Below are 27,128 nucleotides of genomic sequence, written 5' to 3'. Positions count from 1 at the left end.
CCTTTGTGTCAAATAGTCTTTAAATATTGACTTTTTATGCTTGAAAAATTTAGTGTGGTGTCCAGGAACGGAGGGTGTGAGAGTTACTTCACTGTTCTATTTTCCTTCCAACAATAATGTAAAAGAAGACCTCTTAGAAGCACTATTCACTGAGAGGCCCCTGGAGCCAAGTGAAGACCACCCCCCATCACCACCACATGTCAGCCCAGTGGTTTTCTGGTGACAGAACTCCTAGATTTGTGAAATTACCATTTAAAATTAATTTTTACATCTTCAAATTCTAGAGTAACTTTTCTGAGCTTGGGTTATGTGGTTAATCTTCTGTTTAATCAACAAGAGGAAGATTGGATGTTTCTGAGGCCTAAATGATGGTGCCTTCCTGATTATGGACACATCTGATGTGTTTAGTGTGGAGTCCTATTCAAGTTTCTAGAGCGGCAGTGAAGAAAATTCTAATAGACCCCCAGAAAACTCCCCATTTCACTGAAGTGGTCCAGGGACGCCATCTCAATTTTATATTTCTGGTCCTGCTCCAATTGTTGATTTTTGGGGGCAAGATTTTGGACTGTAGCCTACCACGCTCCTCCATCCATGGGCTTCTCCAGGGAAGAATACTGGAGTGGGTTGCCATTTCCTTCTCCAGGGGATCTTCCCGACCCAGGGATCGAACCCGGGCCTCCCGCATTGCAGGCAGACGCTTTACCCTCTGAGCCACCAGGGAAGCCCAACATATCATCCACTACCTTAACTAAAGTTGCTCTTCTTTGTAAGCCATTGCTAGTGATGATAACAAAGGGACTGGCCAAAGGGAAGAGAAGAAACTATGCAGAAAATCAAACTGTTACTACTTAGATGATTCCTTTTCTTCCTGCGTCTCAGCTTGTCCTGCTTGCCTCGGGACAAGCCGGTAACAGAAAGACAAGCTGTTGGGAAAGGAGTAGTGGCTTTATTCAGAAAATCAGCAACTGAGATGGTGGGCTCAAGCCCCCTCAGAGAACCGTCTTGCTTGAGTTAGAATTCAGGCGGCTTTTATTGGTGGCTCAGACGGTAAAGCGTCTGCCCGCAGTGCGGGAGACCAGGGTTCCATCCCTGGGTCGGGAAGATCCCTGGAGAAGGCAATGGCACCCCACTCCAGTACTCTTGCCTAGAAAATCCCATGGATGGAGGAGCCTGGTGGGCTACAGTCCATGGGGTCGCAAAGAGTCGGACACGACTGAGCGACTTTCACTTTCACTTTATTACTGAAAGCTGAGGGAGTGAAGTCAGACACTTCCTGGTTCCCATCATCCCCAGAGGGGATGTGTTAATTTCTTCCTGCAGGCATTTACAAGTGGGCGTGGTCAGGATGTTTCCTGTGAGCTAAACATAGGTATTTTAGCTTAGGGCTCATTACCTAGGAGGCAGAGTTCAAAGAGATGGGCTATTGTGCATCATTTAAGCTTGTAGGAAACATCCCTTTAGTGATTAACTTGTAATATTGTATTTGAAAACAAAAGATTCTTTCTTGTTACACTTTCACTCCTTTTCATTGAGGTTTATGACCATTTGCAGTATTCTTCTGGTTTAAAACAAAGGGCAGTTGTTCATCATCTAATTTTTTTTTTCATCTAATATTTTATATGGTGAAAATAGGATTTTGTAAATGTGGATGCTATTTGTGGAGTAATTAAGTTTTATGCTGCTTTTCATTTTTGTTTTCTAGCACCGCAAAATACAACATAATCACATTCCTCCCAAGATTTCTCTACTCTCAGTTCAGAAGAGCGGCTAATTCATTTTTTCTCTTTATTGCACTGCTCCAGGTAAAGTCATGTTGTAAAACCTTAGCTCAGAATAATGTGTTCAGATATTAATAAACGTGTTTCTTAAGCCCATGACCAGTCTTCTGAAGCTTATCTAAATGCAGAGAGATAAGCTGGTTTGGGTGGGCATTTCTGGCTCCTGCTCTAAGCCAGGTCAGAATGCTGCTGCTACCTCTTCAAGCCTTTTGATTCATGGTCATCAGCTTATTTTAGACATTTGTAAATGTAATATGGCAAGGACTTTTCATTTTGGATGGTGAAGAGGGATAGGATTTTTTCTGAAAATAGTAATTTATTTTAGAAACAGTAATATTGTCAGTTATGAACGTTAGAATGCAAGAGTTACCATTTTAAAGCTTTTTTTGTTTTGAACTTGGGTTAGTTGTAATCAGAAAGGTTTATTTTATTAAAAAGTATTATATGTTCATGTAAAAAAGAGTAAGAAAACACAGCAAAGCATAAAGAAAAAACTTGAACCTCTGTTATTTCATCACCAGGAAAATACAGCTGCTCTCTTAAAATTTGGGTGTGTATCCTTCTGGTCTTTTTTTTTTTTCCTATACCAAGCATTGTTAATTGACTTACAAAAAGGGGATCATAAAGTATATATATTTTATTATCTGCTTACCCTTATAGTAATGTGTGGATATTTTTCCCCATATAATTCATTGTATTTCTAAAATACCATTTTTAATGGTTTATGAAATTTTATTGGCTTGGTCAAAAAGTTCTTTCAGGGTTTCCCATAAGGTGTTATGGAAAAATCCAGATGAACTTTTTGGCCAACCTACTATTGAATGCATATGCTGTAATTTGGTTAACCGGTCACCCTTTGTAGGTGTTAGTCCTACACACAACTGCTTCCGTGAAACTAATATACTTTCTTCCAGCTGCTTACTAGATTCAAGCAAATTGCCTCACCTGGTGTTATTCCACCAAGTTGGTAAAATCAATGAAGCATATTTTAAGAAGCATTAAGACTTTGTTGTTTTCAAATGTATTATAAACTTGCTAGTTTTACTGAATTTCTCTTCCATTTTATTTATTTTTTTCCTTCAAATAGCAAATACCTGATGTATCACCAACAGGTCGCTATACAACATTGGTTCCTCTCTTATTTATTTTGGCTGTGGCAGCTATCAAAGAGATAATAGAAGATATTGTAAGTACTTGTTTTTTTTCATAAATGTAACACTTATTTTATGTACATATTTTAAAATATCAATTTCTTCCTATGTTGTTTTATTCTTGATACAGGCTATTTAAAATACTTATTCATCTTAAAAGTGTTTAAAATATGCTCCCATTCCTGGAGTTAATTCCTCTTGATTTCTATAGGATTAATATTACAGAGTGCTTATTACAGTGATCCCTTAAGTTTGTGCCTTTGTGATGAAATAAATTAATTTGAATGTAGTAATTAGCTTGGAGAGAAAACTATATTTGAACATTATTTTCAAGTATGCTCAGTTTCAACTTGAAGGTTATTTCAAGTTAAAACACGATAACCTCCAAGTTCTAAAGGTAAAAAGTTTTTTGTATTTTTTTATTTTTCCATTTTCCATAGTTTTCCCCTATTAGACACCTTTGATTCCTTTTCATCTTTTTTTTTTTTAACTAGTTGTGTTTCCTTTATTTTATTAAAGGAAAGTAACGGCAAATTTGCTATTTTTATTATTCTGTAGTAGTAAAGAAAAGGGGAAGTCAGTCGGTTTCCCCTTGATAAAATAAGCTGCCCAAAATAAAAGTAGGCTTTTCTTTTTCCTCTGTTTCACCGTTATTTTAGCTGCTTTAGTTGAGGAAGCTAGTATTTTTTTTCCTATGCCCTTTAAATACATTGGCTGTCTGAGATGACCATCTGTCAAGCCTTAGGCAAGTCAGATGGTAAGATGAGGAAAGGCTGAGACATTCTTTAGAAAGCTCCAATGTAAAGTTGTACAAATATTGATATTATTTTGTAAAGAATCAAATTGGGATCTCATGAAGAACACATGAGCTGTAGCATCATTAGGCCAATTAGAAATGGGTCAACTGACCACTGAGATCATCAGCCTCAAAAACATCCAAGTATCCAGGAGTACAAACAGGTTGTATGTGTGCATGCATCTGTGTATAAACCATCATAGTGTCTAGTTGAAAATGGCTTACTTACCGGGACCACTAGCTGAAAATTCATGAGACTCTTTTCTTGCCTGCATCACTCTGCGCAGACTTACACTCCTTGACTTGCACTTGGCGGTCCTTGAGAATTGGTCTTTAAAACAGTTTTGTCTTCCTTTGCCTCATGCATTCCCCTTTCTTCCTCTGTTTAGCCTAATTTTCATTGAGTATCTCTTATTTGCTAGGTATTGTGCTGCTGTTTTTGCATTTTTTCATTTAATTCCTTCAGTGATTTTGAAAGTTAGATTTTAGCCTCATTTTAAAGTTCAAAAAGCTGAAGCTTAGAGAGGGTGTGTAACTTGTGCAAGAAACTGCTAAAATCTGAATTCCATCCTATCCTATGCTCTTCCTCTGTATTGGTGTGGTGAGTCACCAACAATAATAACAACATTTGTTCAGCTTCAGGGAGATGGAGGAGACGTGGGTTCAGTCCCTGAGTTGGGAAGATCTCCTGGAGGAGGGAATGGCCACCCACTCCAGTATTCTTGCCTGGAGAATGCCATGGGCAGAGGAGCCTGGCAGGTGATGGTCCAGGGGATCACAAGGAGTCTAGCGTGACTGAGCACACACTATAGACATAACAACCTTCAGAAGATTGCTGCTGTTATCCCCGTTGCATAGATTAGGGAGAGGAGGCAGAGAGGGGTAGGGTAACATGCTCAGGGTCACAGGGCTAATAACCGAGACTGTCAGAGACCAAATAAGACAGTTTGGTTCCAACGAGCTCTGCCCTATAATCACTGCTATAAGCTGCTTTTCCTTTCTTTTTCCTCTTTTCTCTAGAAAAACTGAAAGTTCTCTAGCTATTGTTTCTAGTATCCCATTCTATGAAAATATATGGTAAATAAAACGGAAGGCAAGAAATCTGTTTGCTTGTTTTCAACAGAACTCTTATTGGCATAGCGTAATAATCAGGTACTCTTGGGAAGCAGCTAACCAGGCAATTCCTAAAGGGTGTTAATAATAGTTTTGTGGGCAATAAGAACATCACGTGAAGTAGTTTTTCAGTAAAAGCATTTTTAAGAAATTGACTAAAAATGTTCTGTAGGAGTGGTTTAATAAGTTTATATCAACCTGTAAAGTAATAGGAAGATTGGAATGTTAATTTCTAAAGAAGGAAAAGCAATAAAAGAATAGTCTAGATAGTTGAACAGAGTATCTTTATCAGTAATTATTAATACATTCATTTGTTCATTCATTCAGCAAAAATGTATGAAGCAGTACTTAGATGCCAGGCATTCATTAGGATTTGTATTCGGATGTGTTAAACTTTTGCTGCAGTGATAAATCATGTCCCAAATGTCAGTGTCTTTAACATAAGTTGATTTTTCATGTACTCGAAGACACTGCAGGTTTTTGTCCAGGAGGAAGGCAGGGAGAGAAGCCCACTGTTCATGTAGCCACTTAGGAATGCAGCTGAATCAGGGCTCTGCTTTGGGGGGTGTCAGTGGTCACCGGAGCAGAGGAGGAGAGAGAATGGAGGCCCTCACTTCTTGTACATTTTGGCCCAGAAACGGTACATATTTCATCTACTTACAGCACAATATTAGAACAATATACGGCAAAAGGGAGCTGTAATCTCATTGTCCATAGATATTTGTTGTTGTTTCGTTGCTAAGTCATTTTTGACTTTTGAGACCCCATGAACGGCAGCCCGCCAGGCTCCTCTGTCCATGGGATTTATCAAGCAAGAATATTTCAGTGGGTTGCCATTTGCTCTTCCAGAGGATCTTCCCAACCCAGGGATCCAACCCACATCTCAAACCCGCATGTTCTGCATTGCGGGTGGATTCTTTACCGCTGAGCCACCAGGGAAGCCCTGCCCATGGAGATAGAGGAGAACTAGATGTTGGGCTTCCCTGGTAGCTCAGCTGATAAAGAATTCACCTGCCATGCAAGAGACCCCAGTTCAATTCCTGGGTCTGGAAGGTCCCCCGGAGAAGGGAATGGCTATGCACTCCAGCATTCTTACCTGGAAACCTCCGTGAACGGAGAAGCCTGGCAGGCTACAGTTCATGGGTTCCCAAGGAGTTGGAAATGACTGGCAGTTAACACTTTTGGTAATAATTGGTATGAAAACAAAGTATCTTAGATTAAGTGGCGTTGTAAAGATAAAGAAATATGGAAAAATGAATTCAATATATATTTAAGAATAAAATTGACAAGATACTACCATCTGACATTCTACATATCCTACTTGTTTTATTACTGCTTTATCTCCAACCACTAGTGTGTAAGTTCCCTGAGAGCAAGAGTTTTTGTCTTTCGTTCATTGCCGTATCAGCAGTAGTAATGGGATCTGACACAAAGCTTTGCCAGCATTTATTGAATGAAGAAATAGATTGCATGGGAGTGAAAAGGAGAGAAGGTACTTACGAATCTCAAGTTCCTGGTTTGTGTAAGTGGCTGCTATATGGTTCCATGTCTGAGACAAGTACCAAGTCTTGGGGGATAAAATCAGAGGTTGCCCTTCAGACATAGTTTGAGATGCATTTAAGACTACCAAAGGAAACTGTGAAGGAGGCCACTGAATGTAACCTTCTGGATCTCAGATGAGAGTCTTGACCAGTATGTTTGATAATGATTATCACTGAAATTATAGTTATGAAGGAGCTAAGAGAGTGTTGAGTGAGAAGCAGAGAAGGCAGGGAGTAAGCCTTGAGGAAATCCACCACTGAGAGCTGAAGAAGAAGGGCCCAAGGGGCAAGTAGAACCCCTGGGCTTGATGTCTTAAGACATGCCTTGTGAAGGAAGGGTTCCCAGAATGAAGGGGTGGTCAGCACTGCGTACTTAAGTACTGTAAAGTTCATGACACTGTCAATCAGATATTGATAATATTCAATCATTCACTAGTTCTCAGTAATAGTAAATGAATTCTGATTACAATTCAATAGAGGTGTTTTAATTTAAGGAAAGTTATATACATTTCTTCCAAACTATATAAGTTTTAAAAGGAATAAGGATCTTCTTTGGAAACAAAGATGCTTTCCTATTGTAGTAATAAGATTAGAATCTATCTGGGTTGGATCCTTATGTATATTCAACACAACTATGTGTCGACAATTAACCTAATTTATTGTGTGGTGGGAAGGTTGAGGAAGGAGAGGCTCGTGTATGAGAATTCTCTGCAGATGGAAAGTAATATTCAGGATCTCCTTAAGTTTCACTAAGATTAAATTTCCAGTTTAAGTGGAATGTTTCATTAATTAGCTTTTATTTGTCTCCCTCAGTTGGAAATCTAACCCTTGTCTGTCATAGATGTGCATTGTTTTGAAAATATTTGCACCACCTTCAAATATCTCAATTTCCCTTAGACTATTATTTTGGACTAAAATTTATTTTGGGTTGCTTCCTAATTTTTAAAAATATTTTTTAACAACAACAGAAAAAAGAGTAAGTATTTTAGAGTTTTATCAATCATAAAATATTCTCCACTGATGCTGTAAACTTAACAGAACTTTAAAAATTTATTTGAGAACCTTTGCTGTCAAATCATGTGCTTACTTTTGGAAGCAATAATCTGTCTATTTAAAGTCTGCATTATGACACTTATTAGCGAGTGTTTTATTATGGGAGAGAATTGCAGTGTGTCCCCACATGTGGATGTGGCAAGAGTCATTTTCAGCAAGCCTCCGCAGAGGCGTTCTGAATGCCCAGTTTGCATTTTGCGCAGTTCAGTGGCTGATTGTTTGGATGAACTGAGCTCACACTACAGCTATTATGCTGCTCCTCGTGAGCACTGCTGGGTCTAGGGGTGCTCATCTACAGGCCCAGGCTTTTGTCTGGAAAAATGTTTTCATTTGTGTCCCGTGAGTCCAAAACTCATGTTTCTTCTCAGCTTCAGAACTCATTAGTTTTGCATTCACGCCAACCCACCGTGTGATCAAATATGTGTAGTTAAGCCCGACTGTTGGGCTTTATATGATAGAATCTTTGAGCTCAGCATCAGTTACACTCAACACTTCTGCGGCGTCAGCAGAGGCAGCTGTGTTACTCTCGGCGCTGAAAGTTTAGACAGAAGCCCTGGCAAACCTCCCGCTGGACTGTGGGGGAGTTGGCCTCCCTGACCACCCAGGTTCTCACCTTCCCTCTGACCTTCCCTTCCTCCTACTGCCGTCCAGTCTCGGCTTCGTGGCTCTTCAGATTCACCCACCTAGATGTAGACTAACTCGCTCGTTTAATGCTCAATTTTCTCATGCTTTGGGAGGAAACAAAATGAGATTCAGTGACTTCTGAAGGTGGGGGGCGCTGTTGGGGAGCAGTGGGTAGAAAAGCAGTGTTGTGCAAGTGGTAGATGGTTCTCGTCGTTGGCAGACATTGGCACATCATTAAATTATAGAGGATGTGCTCAGCCTAATTAGATAATGAATTTCCTAAGAAACTGAAAATATTTTGGTATCATTGTTCAATGGTAGTTATTACAGATAATTCTCTTGGGCAATCTTCCTTTTAAGTGAGTTGTTTAAGCAAAAGTCTAAATCAGTCTTTCAGCTCTTTTCTAATACATTAAAATTTTAATCTTACCTGCACAATAATGTAAGGGCTTTTTGAGGCCACACACCTGTACTCCTAGAAAGGGAATAAAGATGCTGTGGATTGCACTTCCAATTTTAAAATCCCCACGTACTCTGATTGTTCCCATCACCATACTCTGGGCTTACTTATAAAATTGATATGGGTGTGAAAGGATAAAAGCCTTGAGAAACGTAAGGTTAAAGGAAAAAGAATCTGACTTTTGTTACAGGTGCTATCTTGTTTTGCTAATCTCATCCACTTTTTCACAGTTTTTGTTTTTGCTTTTAAACTTTAGAAACGACATAAAGCTGATAATGCGGTGAACAAGAAACAGACTCAAGGTAGGAATTTTACATTTTGTTTCTCGTATCTGTCAAACACCCTCACGGTAATCTCTGCAAATCACTTCAATTAAGTATAATTCAACTGAGAACACTGTGTATCTCTCAAGTTTTGTTTTGTAGTGTTCATTATCATGACTCTTAAATCCACATTAGAGTGATTTACAGGGATAATGTAATATTTTTGAAAAGTAAAGTTTTTAATAAAATTTAAGTGCCTCATAGCAATGTACTCACAAGTACTGTCCATAAAATCTGCAGTTGTTTTATCAGCATTAAATGCTACAAAATGTGTGTGTATGTGTGTGACATCTATAGATGTTATTCGGGACAAGATTTATAGAAAATAGTCAGGTGTGATGTTACTTGGCTAAAAGGCACATTGGAAGCACTTTGAGTTATCCTGTACCTGCAGGTGAGAAATGCTTCAGGAATAAGGAGAACCAAGCCAGCTTCTGGGAAGCACGTGGCATACTGATGTGGCTCTGCACTGTGGGTCTCATTTTGATGGAGTCGAAACCCGGATGACCTTTAACACAAGCAAATAGATCATTGTTACTTTCAATTAAAAAAAAATACCCAGGGACATATGAAACAGACATCTTACCCCATCCCTGAGCTTTCCCCACCTGAGAATATCATCTCTCTCTGAAGTTCCCTGGTGTGGTGAGGGTCAGCCATGTCTGCCAAAATTAGCTGGTAATTAAAAATGGGATTTTTATACAGCTATGATTTTTGTGGATTCTGTCAAAATGCCTTATTTCTCTTCTCACCACCTTCTACCAAAGGAATTATCTGCTGATAGTTGATGCATTCAAAGATGGTACATTTATTAAAGCATTACCTAAGAAATTAAACATTTATTGAGATTATACTTATTATCGGACACATGAAAAAATATAAGATGGGAGCTCTGTAAAGGTGAAAGATGATCTTGTGTGGAAAGTGAAGGGTTCACATTACGTGATCCCTAGATTTTTGTAACAAATAACAATTTCTGTGTCAAATGCTTTACGGATTCAAAAGCAGGAGAGAGAATTGTAGGGTAACTTGAGCTAGATCTTGAATTTGGGGAAAAGTTTGGACAAACAGAGGCGCTTGGGAAGGGCATTGCCTGTTATGCTGAGTGAGGAAGGAAGAAGAGAGGCTTTCTGAATAGAGGTGAAGACAGCTGTCGGATTGCTTTGTGGAACCGCTGCTAGGGTGCCAGATGGAGAAAGAACGTTCGTGGCGAAGGGAAGCAGAGACATGATCAGAAAGGTTGTTGTTGCTGGTCAGTCATTAAGTCCTGTCTGATTCTTGGTGACCCCACGGACTGTAGCATGCTCAGCTCCCCTGTCCTCCACTGTCTCCTGGAGTTTGCTCACAATTCGCGTCCATGGAGTTGGTGATGCTCTCTAACCATCTCAGCCTCTGCCATCCCCTCCTCTTCGCTGCAGTCTTTCTAATCATCAGGGTCTTTTCCAGTGAGTTGGCTCTTCTCATCAGGTGGCCAAAGGCCTTGAGTGCCAAGCCAGGGGATTCCAGCGTTTCTTATATATACTGAGTAGTTGGAGAAAGTTTACAAGCCCAAAAGAGAAAAGACAAATATGCAGATTAAAGTTGGAGAGCAGAATGTCATTCAGTAGGGGGCTGTTAGAAGCTTGAGGATTAAGCCACTCCAGGAGTTTAGTCAGAAAAGGACAGCCATCGATATTGAAAAAGGGAAAAAGCTCAAATGTTTCAGGTTCAGGTGTTTTTCGCAATGTGCAGTTTTTGCATTTGTTGTCATGTTGCTCAGAAAGTTCAGCAACAGCTTTTTTTTTTTTTTTTTGTGTCAGCAACAGCTTTTAAACCAGAAATATTTAACTGTTTTTTCCAGTGCATAATGTATCCTATGGCAGAGGGGTCATAATCTCAGGGACTAGCAGTCAATTATTTTCAAGCCTTGGCCCAAGAATTCAACATTGTTCAGCTGGCGAGTAGCCTTCACAGCTGCTGCTTTAGGCCACCACACCCTGTACTGAGCAGTTCTCTGATTCTCCAGGTACCTGCCTACTACCAAAAAAAATTCCCTTTTGCCTGCTAATCAGGAAAAATATTCTGTCTTAGTTATCATTCTTGGTTCACCTATTCATTCTGGATTAACAGGATTAACTCTGTAGGTTCAAAGTGAGAGGAAAGGCTTCTAGAGTAGCCTCTTCATGTCAAAAAGAAAATATTAAGGCTTACATACGGGCTTCCCAGGCGATGCTAGTGGTAAAGAACCTGCCTGCAATGCAGGAGACATAAGAGACGTGGGTTTGATCCCTGGGTCAGGAAGATTCCCTTGGAGTAGGGCCTGGCAACCCACTCCAGTATTCTTGCCTGGAGAATGGACAGAGGAGCCTCGCAGGCTACAGTCCATGGGATTGCAAAGAGTCAGACACGGCTGAAGTGACTTAGCATGTACTCAGGGCTTACATATAAAAACCATTTTAAGTCAGCAGACTACTTGGAAAGCCCATATCCAAGAAATTATGGTCTTTAATTTGACACTTGAATATTTTCTAAGAGAACCGTATCCTTTTTTTCCCTTTGCCCAGTTTGAATATTGGTCTTCTTTGACTTTGCAGTTGATCAAAGTTAACAGAAATGTCTGAGTGGGACACCACTTGCTGCCAGAGGACTCAAATTACTCTATATGAAAGCCGTCTGTTGTTAGGCCAGACTGAAATTCGATTTGGGTTCCTGAGTTGAAAGGCAGGAATGGATGTAGGAGTAGGAAGGGAGATAATTTTTGACAGACATTTGAAGTATTTAACTTAAATTTCATTTTCTCAGTGTTTACCAAGACCATGTAATGCATAAGAGGACATCTTTCCCTCAGATTCGAATATTAATCTTTATATATATTCCTAGCAAAATGAATATTTTCTCTCCTTGTTTTGCATTGAGGCAACAGAGGTGACTGTTTCCCTCTGACTATTCCCTAGTGACTTCAGAAACACAAACCCATGATTTCACTTACAACATTTTCAGCCATTTAACTGGACTGGTACCTGTCTGATGCCTCATTTTCAGTAGTGAATGAACTCAGTTCAGTTCAGTCACTCAGTCGTGTCCGACTCTTTGCGACCCCATGAATTGCAGCACGCCAGGCCTCCCTGTCCATCACCAACTCCCGGAGTTTACTCAAACTCATGCCCATCGAGTCGGTGATGCCATCCAGCCATCTCATCCTCTGTCGTCCCCTTCTCCTCCTGCCCCCAATCCCTCCCTGCATCAGGGTCTTTCCCAATGAGTCAACTCTTCGCATGAGGTGGCCAAAGTATTGGAGTTTCAGCTTCAGCATCAGTCCTTCCAATGAACACCCAGGACTGATCTCCTTCAGGATGGACTCAAGCAGGGGTTAAATTCTGGATTCTGCAGAGGGCAGGTCTTCTTCACCTTTGCGTCCCCACGTCTCCAGCCCAGGGGCCCCTCCTTAGCAGGGGCTTTGTGTGAGTGAAGGAACCGCTCTCTCTTTAGATACTTCAGTACGGATAAAGAAGCAAGAAGAGACTGGGAATGAAGGGAGCCTCCTTGAAAATTCATTATTTTGGCTGTGAGCAAAGTGGAAAGCTGTATTTTCAAAACACTGTCTCCCAGGCTGTTTTGCAGGCACTGATGAAAAACTGCTCTGGTGGAAGTTCTTGCTGTCTCTTCACTTGGTCTGTTGAAGTCATTATGTCATTATTTTACTCTGCTCAGCCTCCTGTGAACACAGGACTGTTTCCACTTATCCCTTCCATTGCCCAAGGCCCCAGACCACTGCCGTATTCAGGATGGCCGGTTTCCCTGACATCTACACTAACCTTTGTTTTCTCTGATTTCTTCCTCGGTATTTGAACTCACAGTACTTGATGTACCCTATTCCTTGTGTTTACGTACACTTGGGAGCCAGTCTCTCATTGTAGATCCTTAATTGGATTTTCTTGGCCAAACTTAGTGCTGCAGAAATTTGTAAATGATACTTTTGTAATTATCATCATAATATGTATATTGAAACCAGTCCCCATATGAATTTGCTCTGGTGGTTGAGCCAGTTCTCTTTTTTTTTAAACTGTAAACATATGCTTTCATTTTTTGTGGGAAATGACTATAGCTGGCATGTCGGTATTTCAGGTGGAATGACAGTTTCCCATAAAATCACAATAAAGAGGAAGGGATGGAGATCTAAAAAATTAAAATGAAATAAGCCTCTTAAGGAAGTAGATTTGCTTTTTTAAAATCCCAGGTTTGGACATCTTCCCTGAAGGATGGTGTGCATACATTCTGCAGGCGAGACTGTCTGGGAGACGCCGGTGACGTCTGGCGTCAGCCTGTCAGTCACCTGGTTGGACGCTGCTGTTGAATCAGGGTCACCATTACTACCATCAGTCTGTCTTCAGACCTCATTTTATTAGTAGGTATTAGTAGCTGTTGGATTAGAATAAATCTTTAATAAAGCAGTTTTGCTTTATTTTAATTTAATGGAGAAAAAGACAACAGGAATTTCCTTTTCACTAGGCGCACAGCTAAAAATAATAGATCTCATCTCCAGCTGCTTCATCCTTCCCCGGAGCCACATCTGCCTCTTCAGAAGTGGAGTTGAGCAGGTGGCAGCTGATAACCCTAGCAGGCTACGTCCCTGCAGGGCACATAGCTGCTTATTTCCTCCTGGAAGCCATTTCATCTTTAAAGTCCTTTATGAAAAATACATTGAGTTGGTGTGGGTTGATTTTGTTTTAGGTTGTTAAGGCTGTGGTGACCTACTACCAGGGCTAAATCCATCTGGTTGAGTTCCACTTCGTGCTGAGGGGTTTAAAATAGCACCATTTTCCTGGCTTTTTTGTCCCGCTGGAGGCATCTGCATGTCTCACCCATGTGTACATAAGCTACCTATAAATAGTTCACAGATGATATTGTTTCCATGAGCTTAAAATTCGGACTTAAAACTTGAGCACTATTTTCCAAAGAATGTTTTCAGATACCTCTAAGATTATTAATATCTTCAGATTAAAATTTAAACATCTTAGGATTTTATAAATTGAACTTGTTAGGTATTTTCAGCAGAAGTTCTGGTTGAAAAGGATGTATTTATTTGGGGGGAAGTACAGCCCTAGATTGGCTTTCATTTGTCCCAGAAATAAAAGTTGCACACCAAGAAACAAAAAACCCACTGAGGAAATTTAGGGCCATAGATAAAGTGAAAGGAGAAAAACAGGTGTGACTCCAGGTTAGAACATTTATTATTTCACGTCAGTAAGTCTCACTGAACATCTCCCTTGTGTGAGACCCAGTGCAGAAAGTGCAGAAAGAAACCAGGCTTTGTGCCTGCCCTGCAGGAAATTAGAATCTGGTAGGGAAGATAAGATGCTCCCTGATACTACAATACAAGATAGAAAAGCTCATAAAGGCCAAATGAAAGAGGTGGAGATTTAGAAATGTCACATGCAAGGTTCATAAAGACAAGTGGCCTTTCAGTAAGCAGAGCTGTTGGGATGGTTGCAGGGGTGATCCAGGAGAAAATGGGGAGGCCTGAGGTCTATTCTGGGAATAGCAAATATAGTTGTCCTTCAGTATCCATTGGGGATTGGTTCCAGGACCCCCGTGGACACCAAATCCAATGCTCAAGTCCCTTATACAAAGTGACATAGTGCGTCTTGGAGGCAGAATGCAGGGAAGTGGCAGTGGGCAGGGCTGAATGGAATCTCTTGACTACAGCATAGGATACGTGACAAGGAGCAGTGGGGACAGGGATGGGAAGACAAGATAGGATCATAATTTGGAGGCTTTTGAAAACCAGAGTGAAGAACCTAAAGAGAATTCCTGAAAGGGATGGCTGGGTTCCCAGTTGTACTTTTGAGCAAAGATGGTGACAGCTGCATGGGGTGGGGTGGGGATGAGACTCAAAAGGAGACTGACTTTTAACTAATAGGGAAGAGGAATACGGCGGTGTTGATGAGAAGTCAAAGGGGAATACACAGTGGATGGGTCCAGCTGGACCTGCCACAGGAGGGGAAGCCCCATCAAACACCAAGTGCTGCTGAATTAATAGAGGACTGGAGCTGTGATACCCACTAAAACGAGCATTTGAGAAGTCCTAAGATCAATAAACAACAAGAATTTACTGTGTAGCACAGGGAATTACAGTCAATATGTTATAGTAACATAGAATGAAATATAATCTGCAAAAAAAAAAGAATCACTGTACTTGCACCTGAAACTAATGCAGTGTTGTAAGTCAGAGATACTTGAGTTAAAGAAATAAAAAGTCACAGTTCTTAACTGGAGTTCTAGTTCTAAACTGGAGCGTAACTGGGGAGTCTGCGAGAACCGAAGCTTGGCTACAGGGAAGGGTGGAATGAATGACTGGCAAAGCGGTGAAAGGAGATTTTTCTTTCAAGGAATTTCTCAGTCATGTGAAGGAAAATGCAAATGATTCATGACTCTAGGCAGGATTGGGGAAAACATTTTGAGCAAAGGAGGTTCCAGTGAGTCAGTTCTTCACATCAGGTGGCCAAAGTACTAGAGCTTCGACTTCAGCATCAGTCCTTCCAATGAATATTCAGGGTTGATTTCCTTTAGGATGGACTGGTTTGATCTCGTTACCGTCCAAGGGAGTCTCAAGAGTCTTCTCCAGCACCACAGTTTGAAAGCATCAGTTCTTTGGCACTCAGCCTTCTTTATGGTCCAACTCTCACATCCATACATGACTACTGGAAAAACCATAGCTTTGACTATACAGACTTTTGTCAGCAAAGTGGTATCTTTGCTTTTTAATATGCCGTCTAGGTTTCTCATAGCTTTTCTTCCAAAGGGCAAGTGTCTTTTAATTTAATGACTGCAGTCACCCTCTGCAGTGATTTTGGAGCCCAAGAAAATAAAATCTGCCACTGTTTCCACTTTTTCCTTATCTATAAGCAAGTTGACAAAAGTAATACCAATTAGTTGAAAATCTCTAAAAAGAATACAGACAAGAGTGGAAACTCAAGAAGCTCCCTTTGTCTTTTTTGTCCGTACACCCCAAGCACGTTGTTGCTTATTTTGACCTTTCCAGGCAAGTCTATGCAGGAGACTTTTGTGCATTTGCCAGTTTGTGCCACAAGAGGTTTTTGCCCTCAAGTTATCTTTGTAAGCAAGGGTCTGCGTAGTGAATGAATTGCTGCTTTAGTGTGTGTGTGTTGGTTTTCCTTCTCTGCCCCGGTCAAAACCATACGCTCAGCAGCACTCTGACCCTTCTCAGCGCATTAAAGCCCCTCTTCAGTGGTAGCTCCCGCTGAGGAGTTGCAGCATGCTGCCTTTGCTGTGGTTTCTCTGCGTTCTTTGATGGTGGTGATACCCAGTGTCCCTGGGTAACTTGCCTTTTGTCACCTGCTCCAGGAAGGGGCTTGGCTGCCCAGGAATAGCAGGCACCCCACAAGGCCTCAGTGACGCTTGCGCTAACAGTCCTGCGGTAGACCAGTTAGACGGCCGCGGTAACGGCTTCTCTCACCAGCTAGGTGAGCCAGTTCCTGTATCTGCATGGCATGTTGATCAAGTCCTGAAATACTGACAGTTTCTCCAGGGCCCTGGATTACGGAATTCCCAAGGGACCATAACAGACTGTTTTCATTTCAAAAACGACAGCCCATTACAACAAAAGCTGTCAGGTAGCACCCTGCTCAGTAAAAACAGGTGACATTTGAGGTGTTTGTTTAAAGTCTGAGCTCCGCCATGCATATTGTCAGACTTATTAGCCCGTGTGGAAATTACAGCAGGTGTGTTTGGGGAACTGCTGAGAGGGGGAAGAGGTTTGCGTTTAAAAGAGAGAGTTGTTGCAGCATCATGAGACAGACCGTTGGCATATTTCTGTCCTAGCTTGTTCGCGGTCCCCTTCACCAGGCATCACTGGTCATCTCCTCCACAGCTCACCTTCTCTCGGGTTATGGAGTAAGTTTGCTTTGGGCTCAGGAACGCTGAAAGCTCAGCAGAGGACCCAGCGTCACTTCTTGCTTCCTCTAAACCTGGCTAGAGCTGGGTCAGAGGAGGTCAGTGATTAAAAATAACTAGGCTGCCGTTTCGGTCACCAGCCTATACATGTGATACGGTTTATTTTCATTGTTCCGTGGTTGGCTTTTAGGAACCAGTTCAGAAGTAAAGACAGTAATGAATTGTGACGTTTATACTCAGCCAGTACTCAAGCCTTAAATTGTACAGAAACCTTTTCTATGTTGTGAGCTGATTTTTAACTTCACCAGAATTCTCTGTTGTTCTCTATATCCTAAAATGGGTCTAGCCTCAAGTTTGAAGAAACTGTGCATCCAGCCTTTATTTCTGTGTTCCAGTTTTATATGCAAGAACAAATGAAATTGGGGGTAAAATATAGAAAGAGTAGAAACATCCCAGGGTCTAAAAAGCCTCCAGGTGATGCTGATGAGGTAGGTCTCTGGACCACTTGTTGAGTATCCAGGTTCTATACTACATCCAAAGATATGTTTCTCTACCTAGTTAGAATTCTAAGTCAGTGTAGGACATTAAGGTAATTTACACTTGGATTAATCCAGTCCACTGTAACTTTCAGAATAAATACCAAATGCTCATCAGATTGACAAAATTCAAATGACTGATAACAATTTGTGCTTGTCTAAGTTTATTGTCAGTGGAACTTTATATATTGCTAATGATGGTATGGATAGCAGTAGGAATGAATCTGGTTGTATCTGATAAAAGTACAAACATAAATACCCTAGAGCCAGCAGTGCTCCTTTGGGAATAGTCTCCTATAGGATACAATCATGTAAATATATTTCAGGGTTGTTTGAGGTGGCATAAAAAGCAGAAATCAGAGTTTCCATTGAGAGGAGGATAGTTGAACACACTATGATATAGTCGTTATGTAAAAGAGCTGTTTCACGGCTGGGCTGAAATAGCTCTATGCTGATCTCAGGGACACCTGGAATTGTGATGCTGAACCTTTGCCAAGAGGACAGGATGGACTAATTGGTGAATGATAAGGCGCTTTGTAGGGTTTGAAACTCCCTGGAGCACCCAAAACTTGCTTCTCTGCTGGGTTTAAGGATGTATATAGAGTGGTAGCTTAACTGAGTTGTAACTTAACCTGGTTTAACCTGGAACATAATCTGACTTGTCTAATTGATGAGGGGTATAAAAGATCCCCTGGAAACATTTTCCCATGCTTCCCTGAAGTTGAGGTTGATCCTCCATATGGTAGAGGTTCAAAATCCATGTCCTCGGTGAATGAGAAAAAACCCTGGAGGGCTGGACCTAGAAGTTTCTTAGGCTCCTGATGCTTGCCTGGGCTTTTAAGCTACCACTCTTTTTCCAGCTCTACCACATCCTATAGTTTGATTAAAACTTTTCTCGAAGGTACCTTGTGGAGTCTTGTGAGTCTGTTCGAATTATCTCTCCATGTGTAATAGATGCAAAGATTCAAGGGATTATTTTTCACAAAATAGACTGTCTCCATGGTTTGTCCTGAAAGTGGATGTTAAGTGGAAAACCAGGTTGCAGAGAAATACATTTTCTGAAAAGAAAGAAAATAAACATGCATATGTCTGTGCTTGTCTAGAGGAAAGTACTTGAGGATACATCAGCTAGCATTCCTTACCTTGAGAAAGTGGCGTGAGATGAGGAGAGGTCAGCTTTTTGTTTTATGTAACTCCAGTTGGCTTGGAGAGTAATATGTTGATTCTGTAGTTTGGTAGAAAACATCATTGGCTGAGTATGTATTTAAAAGTTTTTTAGGCGTGCCAGTTTCTGTAGTAAGACATATTTTCCTGTGTGTCTCCAGTGATGAAGAGAGAGGAGACATTTGGACGGAGAGGAGGAGAGAAGAGGGCAGGTGGATGCACTGTTCTGGTGGAGGCGGGCATTCCCCATGAGATGGCAGGACTGGCTGGTTTATAGAGGGGGTGCTGCAGAAGGGTCAGGTGGGGGGTTGAGGGTGTAAGTGGGTTCGAATGTGCCTGGAGAAACCATCCAAGCCAGGTTGAAGGGGATGAGTATTTGGGGAGGATGAAGAACTGATGCAGATTCAGATGGTTTTCCACGTTTCCATGAAAGTGGCCACGCTTCTCACCTCCCTGGTGGAGCAGACTCCCTGGCATGGTCTGCTGGGCTTGGTGAGCCTGTTATGACCCTTCCAGCCTGTAAGGGGAACCCAGTGGAGTGGTTCAGAGCTATTTTTGGATGTGAACTGGCAAACCTCTTCCAAGTGGCAGCATTTCAAGGAGGGTTGGTTAAGTTACAGAGCTGGAGGGGGTGGCGCAAAGCTGACATCAGAGGACGTTCGTATCCCAAACACACAGGAACGTTAGTGCATCTACTGGTTGCATAACCTTTTCCAGCTGTTCACATTGGGATCATTTTAGGAACTTCTGAAGCTGAGAAGGTTATTTTAAGCAAATGTTTAAATAGTTCATTGGCATCATTTTATGTAGCTGTTTGTTATTGAGTTATAGTTCATATACTGTAAAATTCATTATTTTCAAGTGTACAGTTCAGCATTTTTTAGTATATTCACAGCATTATGCATCCATCACCACTATCTGATTCCAGAATATTTTCATCACCTCTAAAAGAAACCCCAGACATATAAGCAGTCAGTCCCCACTGCCCTCTTCCATGAGCCCCTGACAACCACTAATCTACTTTTTCTATCTCTATGGATTTCTCTACTCTGGGCATTTTGCATAAAGGGGACCACTCGATGTGTAGCCTTTTGTGTCTGGCTTATCTTCAGGAGTCATCCAGTTGTCACATGTGTCAGCGCTTCGTTCCTTTTATATGACTGAGTAATGTTCCATTTTGGGGATATACCCCTATTGTTTAACTGTCCATTGGTGGATGGACATTTGGGTTGTTCCCGCTTTCTAGTTATGAACAGTGATGGGGTAAACAGTTGTGCACAGGTCCTTGTGTGAATGTGTCTCAGTTCTCTTGGACACACACTTAGGTGTGAAATTCCTGTGTCTCATGACAGCTCTGTGCTGAGCCTTTCGAGGAGATGCCAAGGTTTTTCCTCTGCAGCCGTTTTTTAAACTTTGTGTGTATACTTTTAATAGAACACCTACTAGGGAGCAGGGCTTTATCTTCAGTAAATCTGCTACTGTGGCTTTATATGAACACATATGAGCATCAGTGCATCCGCTTTCCACCCAGTGAGTGTTGACTGGGCACCTTTGTGTTGCTGCGTGGACACACTGGCAATACAGTGTGAGCGGAAAGAGAAGATTCTCGAGTCACAGATCTTGGAGTCTGGGGAAAGAGAAATTTTTTTTTTTTTTCCTCATAAGAGCAGAAGTTTAAAAATAAGATTGAACAATAAATATGAACAATAAAAATGAACAATGAGGCATATGAGGACAATAAAACTGCCAAAAAATCATAATACAGCATTATTAACAAACTGAAATTAATTTTCTTAGAAAATATTGCTACAAAACAAACAGAAAAAAATCCTACCAGAACTAATAAGTGAATTCAACAAAATTAATGGTGACAGGGTCATTGTATGAAAGTTTAAGGCATTTCTGTGTACCACCAATGACTAATTGGAAAATGTAGTAAAAAAATACAACTTACAGTATAAGGGAAAAAGTCATCAAATATCAAGAAGTAGGTCTAATAAAAGACCTATGCACTGTAAACTACAAAAGCATATTGGAAAAAATTTATGAGAACATAAATTAATAGAAAGGTATAGCTTGTCTGGACTTCCCATGAATTGAAAACCTTGAGCCCCAAATCAAAATCCTAAGACGGTTAGAATTTTTTTTTTTTTTAGAATTGACAATTCAGTTTTAAAATTTACTTGGAAATGCAAAGAATTCAAAATAGCCCAACAATATTGGAAAAGAGCAATGTGGGAAGACTCCCTAAATTCAGGACTTACTGTAGAGTTACAGTGATCAAGGCGTGGTATATATTGGTATGAAAAATGTGTAAATTGATCAGCGGCATAAATACAGAATCCAAAAATCAGTCCCCCATAGTACCATGTCAATTTAATGGTGGAAATAAACTTTTTTAAACAGAATCTCAGATACACTGTTTGAAACTTCAGTACAAAAATATTGTGTAATTCATTGCATGTGAGATGCAAAACTCACTTATGGTGAATAATTTATATTTGCCTCGGGATGGGAGGATGGATGGATGGTAAAGGGGTACAGGAGTCTTTCTGGAGTTCTGTATCTCATTCTGAGCAGCGGATTCACAGATGTTTACATTTTTTTTAAACTCATTGGACAGAACATGTTAAGGTCTATATAGCTGGTTATAAGTTACACCTCAGTGAAGGATAGAAACACCTCACGTGTGTGAGCCGGGCAGGTCTCCTAAATAAGGGAAGTCGGCTGTATGTCCAGCAGTGGGAAACCAGAAACAAGCGTGGTGATGGGGCGGTGAGCCTCATCCCAAGTGGTGACCCCTGCTGTCCCAGCCGCAGGTCACAGTGCAGGACGTGACCAGGCTTCTAGATGAGCCTGAAGTCTTCCTTTTCATGTCAAACCTCTTCATTTTAAAAATACTGGACACTGATTTTTAAACAATGGGGTACTGCAGTGGGAGAATGTTTACTTATATGAGATGGGATTAGAAGAAAATCAATGACAATAGTCCTATTGAACAGGATTTTTTTTTCTAATTTAAATCTATGCAGATTTTTGCCCCATCCTTCAGTCATGTACATTTGAACAGCACTTTTCCAGTGTTCCTTGTTGAGTACTTAATATTGTAGCCACTGTGATTAAGGGCAAAATGCTCTCATTTGTTTACTCTTTGTAACAGCGAATTTTGAGGAAGATATTGCTTGGCACTGATGGAGACGGCGTCTGAACCCAGGACTTTTTACTCTTAAGCGTTGTGCTCTGAAACGCTTGTGCTCCAGGGGCAGTTTTACTGGTGGAACAGTGCTAAGTCATCTCAGTCGTGTCCAACTCTTTGTGACCCTATGAACTGTAGCCCGCCGTTCTTCTCTGTCCATGGGATTCTCCAGGCAAGAATACTGGAGTGGGTTTCCCTTCCCGCCTCCAGGGGATCTACCTGACCCAGGGATCAAACCTGTGTCCCTTACGTCTCCTGCGTTGGCAGAAGGGTTCTTTACCACTAGCGCCCCCAGTGTGGATGAATTCTGTAGGCATTAGTCTCGTGCTTTTGGGCATAGGGGTCAGTTTTAAATGCTGGGGCTCAGATCCTTCACCCCCAACTATAAACTGAAACTTAAACATTCATATAGTTACTGGAAATTCTTTAGTGTTAGCTCTTCATCTTGGAATTATTTAAATTCATGAAGTTGATTCACCAAAATTCACTGTAAGATACTCCTCCTTGCACTTATCTGTTTCGCACTGGAGAGTCTTACGTGACAGGAATGCTGCGGAGTGCTAGAGATAAAGAAATGAATAAGACATAGTCCCTGGGTTCAGGAAATTTTGAAACACTATAAGATTATATTTAGATTAGAATATTTTATATTATAGCACTGGTTTTCAGACCTGTGAGTATGTAATTAGTGTTAGGTTTGCTATTGCACATTTTAGAGATTATCATTGTGATTTACTTAAGAAGGTTCAGCCTTCATCTCTTCTAACATCAAAAGAAACTGAATCTAATGTTTTCATGCCTTTAAGTTATTCATCTTGCAAATATTTACCCACCAGCTACTTAGCACTGTACTGTTTCCAGAGAATATTGTATTAAACAAAGCAAATGTTAGCTTTGCCTTCATGGAATTTACTGTAAGGATAATTTGTTGACTGACCTTGACTTACTCTTTTTCTTAACTCCATGCTGTGCCATCTACTTCACTTTATTCTCTCTTCTGTTTTATCTGTTAGTGTCTGTGGGCATGTTCAGTATTCTGCCACAGATGCATTGTAGGAATAAAAGGAAAATAAACCAAATAACTTTACTGTTGCAAACCAGTAATAAAACTCTGAGAAATTTCAGCCCCTCATTCATAATTTAATTGTAGCCCTCTTTTGTTTCTTCTCAGTAAACCAGATATACAAATATTTGCTATTTTCCATTATTTTAAAGCTAAAAGTACAGTGTTTTTTTTTAATCTACTGGTTTATGTATTAAATTTTTACTGCCCAGTTTGAAATCCATTCCTTCTATGCTTGTAAACCTCTTTTTCTTTTTTTAGCATTGCTACTGTTCTGGCTTCTGAAATTTTTTAAGCTTGTCACTCCCTTTTTCAAGCATTTTTGTGGCTTTCTCCTCCAGTCAAGCCCTATAATTCTCTTGTGTGCTAAAGAAAGCCCTTGGCAAAAGACTAGCTTGTTAGTAATATTTTACTGTGAGATATAAAGTGTACATTGGTTGTTTCTTCGCATAATTTTATGTATCTTTGCTGTTACAATTAGTTTTTAAACCTGTAAAATTGTTACCAGTTCATTTATTTGAAGCTATTCATTTAAAAATGATCATTTCATCAGAGGTAGGCTTTTGATGAGTAATAAAAATGTTCTTAAAACTATCACCTTTTCTCTTTCCAGTTTTGAGAAATGGTGCTTGGGAAATTGTGCACTGGGAAAAGGTATGCATTGATTTTTATTTTGTTACAGGAGAAGACATGCATAGAGGTGTACTCTAGTAGATGTAATTTTTGTGTGTGATATAAGCAAATGTCAAGGATTCCACTGATGTGAAAGCTGTTTAGTAAGTAATGTAATCATACATGGAATCTTCTTCAGTTAGTCATTTCCATTTAATAATTCTGCAATATATTAGAAAGACTAGTATCTTAAAGTTATATTTAGAACTTTTTGTTTCTTTCATAGTATATTTTGAGTACTGTTTTTATAGATTTCATTTAACCATGGACTGTTTTGTGTTGTAGTTTTTTTTTGCTTTAATCATCTACTGTCCAAGTAAAACAAAAATTACATTCTGATAGTTCACATTTGTATATCTTACTACAAATTCATTTATTGTGACTAATCACATTTATACATTGCTAATTCATTTTTTTCTTAAGAGTCTTACTAACTAAATACCATCTTCTGACTAGCTGAAAATCAGTTCCATAACATCAAGAAGTTAATTTGCTCATAGGACCTCTAACACGACAGTTAATGAGTTGAGTCACAATTTAGCAAGTGTTATCCAAATGTTCATATGCTTTTCAGACCCCAGTTTCAAAAGGTAAGCTATGATTGTTCTCCTTTAGTTCTGGAAGACCATTTAACCTCCAGTCATCCACAAGTGAATAACCTCCCTAACTTTGTAAGAGACTTTTTGGAGCAAGGCCACTCCACCCCGGGACCTTGTTTTCTGATATTGCTAGGACAACAGATGTGTAAGGACACCTACACAGACAGTTGCATTTCCAAGTTAAAGGCCACGCCCTTGATTCTGCCCTGGGACATTCGCAGTCAGCTGTATCCTCCCAGGTAACAGGAATCCCTCTGAACTAACTGCATTTTGATTTTAAATCGGTGGCCAGAATAAAGATTGACATCTCCTTTTCTGGATATTTGAAAAGTCATTACTCTCCCTCTCTTTGGTTTTTGACATGAAAGTAACAAAGAGGAAAATACTCTTCCTTTCCTTATTTCTGTATCAGTTACCTCTTTTTCAGAGGCACCAGATAGAAAAAACAAAAAGTTCAGTTTACTGTTTCAAAAGAAGTTTCCCTTTTGCTCTTATATAGTACTTGTGGATTTAAACACTAGAGAGAAGACAAGTAGGATGTAGTCAACTACAATAAATTGATTTTTATTATAAATATATTTCATTTACTAGGATTGTCAGGGTAATTAACATAAATGCATATACAAAGGAATTGATAACAATTTCTTCTTACCTCGAGTGCTTGCTTAGAAAATAAATTAGTTGTAAAGTCGGGAGATAACCATCCACTACCTCACCCTAAAATTAATTTTAATTCATTTTAATGTTCTATTTTCCTATTGGGCAGTCATTATTCCAAGACTGAGTAGATTGCTTTAACTTTTCCAATTTTTCACAGTAAAGAAAATTAATTTACCAGCCCATGATTGATAGCATTCTCAGTTATCTTGGAGTTCGGTGCCACACCTTCCCTAGATATCCCACTTTGAGAAACAGAGGGGTAGAATCTAACATGCTGCAGAAAGTCATCCAGCCAAAATGCACTGATGTTACTTAATACTGGAAGCAGACAGTTAGCTAATTAGAGTTAATAAAAGTTGGCTCAGTGATGAATCCAATATAAATATTCAGAAGTTGACATGACTTTCTTCAGCAATAACAATTGAGAAAAATACAATGAAAAAAGATCTCATTCCTAGTGGCATGTGGGATGCTTACAGATAAACTTGAAATATATATACGACTGCTGTAAAGAAAACCTTGAAACTTTTATAAAGTCTTTTATTCACATAGTATTGTATATTTAGCAATTTAGGTCTTCATATTGACAACCACAAAAAAAAAAAAAAAAAGACTTCTGGGAATTTATCCCAAGAAAATATTATCATTTAACGTTATTTATAATAGCAAAAAGTTAATAATATATGGATATCCAGAAATAGTGAAAGCATTTTATAAATAAATGACATTCTATACTCTGGTATATTTTGTGACAAGTAAAAGCTGTAATTTCAAATGTTGTGGCAACTCACAGAAAAATTTTATAGCATCACTCAACAAATACTTACTGAATATATGTGCTAAGCAGTAAGCTCACAATAGAGTCACTGTGTCATAGAATAATCAGAGGCGAAAAGAATGGGATGGTGTACACCAAGATGCTGGTGACGTAGAAATGATTCATTGAACACTAAGTGAACTGGTGTGAAAACAGCCTGGCTGTTGTGTTAGCCAGACTGTAGGCAAGTCTTTTCTTTAGCTTATGTGATATTTTGTGCAATTAAAAATGAAATCAATAAAGCAAAACCAAGAGTCTGATCCATTTGCCAGCGTAAGATGATAAACTTTAGTGCAAATGGGCTTTAGGTTCAGGGTTCTTTCTTTCTTGGCCTCTCTGAGTGTGTGGCTGCTGCGGTCGCTTTTTAATATTTCTCGGAGGACCTACAAATTTGCACAGTGTCCACCCTGTCATTCATAGATGGGCAAACTTCAGCTCTCAAACACTCGCAGTTTATCCCTCCAGTTTTTGTTTGGAAGCCTTTTCTTTGTTTTACAAGGTTAAATTGCCAGTATTTGGTTTTCTAAGAAAATATTACAATCACAAAGGCCTGAGAAAGGCGTTGAATCCCCACTCTTGAAAGTCAACAGCTGTCTTCTTTACTCTTACCACGGAGATCCGCTCTTAAGGTTAAGATGCAGTTGAGACTGTTCACATGTTTTTGAGTTAGTAGCAGGCAGAAAAATTAGGTGAAGAATCTTAGAATCAACATATGTTTTAGGCTTTAAAGAAAAGCATGGAATAGTAGGCTGTATGCCCCTGTAAAAGTCACTCTATTCAGCTGCTTTAATGCCTGAAGTTTCCACCATGCAATCTAGTTCTTTGGATTGAGAATTCATATCTTCAGAAATTCCTTCGTAAAAACATAAATATGCTGGAGTCTGCAATTGAGCAATCAGATCTTCAGTCTATTATACTCTGATAACGTTTTTCATAATCCACAATTACAATCTCTAATGTTAATGACGTGAGAAGGCTCAAGGTAGTGGCCAGAAGCCCTAAGTACTTTTTTAAACTTAAGTATTTTGGGGACTAAAACTGTTTTGTCATGATAACTTTGATTAGAACAACGTGGTCAAAGAATTTTTGGCATCTTGACTTTCTGTTCTGTCTATTTCTATGCACATACCCGACTGAAAACAGAAATGAATGGCACACTAGAGGCTTGGAACCCAATAAGAAAGAGGTGTTTGAGAAAGTGAGAAGGCGGGAGTAATCCCTTCTCAGTGCAGTGAGAACAGCCTTAGCAGTCTCTGAGCCCTTGGTCTTCCCAAGCCTTTGGGGTAACCATGTTAGACCTTGTAAGATGCTGATACTTTCTTTTAGTTTTCAGTTTTCTAACTGTAAGCCTTTCATTGGTCTTACAATGAATGAAGATTTTGGAAAATAGTGCAATTTGTTAGAGTCTAACAGACTAATGAAAATTCCTAACATTGTAGCACAGACAGACGTGGTTCTGACTTTATGAAGAATATAGTCTGATTGAAGAGCAAATGTTAACACACAGGAGATGATTAAGCAGCAGTTAAATGGTTACCTGTATAGAGTTCTCTCCTGGTGCTCTGACTGTGGAGAAATTTGTTCTGTTTATCTTGCTTTTAGTGAGTGCTATCAGAGCATTGTTAAAACGCATTACTTTAAGGATCAGTACACACCTATACTTGCTATTTTTTGTTTTCCCAGTTTCCC

At 39.8% G+C, this 27,128-nt stretch overlaps 1 protein-coding gene across 3 annotated transcripts in view; it reads left to right on the top strand.

Moving 5' to 3' along the window:
* The window catches only part of ATP8A1 (ATPase phospholipid transporting 8A1), a 228,475-nt gene that overhangs the window by 32,563 nt on the left and 168,784 nt on the right, over positions 1-27,128 (top strand). For all 3 annotated transcript variants that reach the window (XM_043871058.1, XM_043871060.1, XM_043871059.1), the window contains exons 3-6: positions 1,703-1,802; positions 2,866-2,964; positions 8,773-8,818; positions 23,305-23,345. In XM_043871058.1, coding sequence (XP_043726993.1) covers positions 1,703-1,802; positions 2,866-2,964; positions 8,773-8,818; positions 23,305-23,345 — 286 coding nt within the window. The remainder of the gene's footprint in view (positions 1-1,702; positions 1,803-2,865; positions 2,965-8,772; positions 8,819-23,304; positions 23,346-27,128) is intronic.

This window comes from Cervus elaphus, chromosome 17 (assembly GCF_910594005.1).
Source record: "Cervus elaphus chromosome 17, mCerEla1.1, whole genome shotgun sequence".
Classification (NCBI taxonomy): Eukaryota; Metazoa; Chordata; class Mammalia; order Artiodactyla; family Cervidae; genus Cervus; species Cervus elaphus.
The sequence above is the reverse complement of the archived record's forward strand: the minus strand, read 5'-3'. Positions and strand labels throughout refer to the sequence as shown.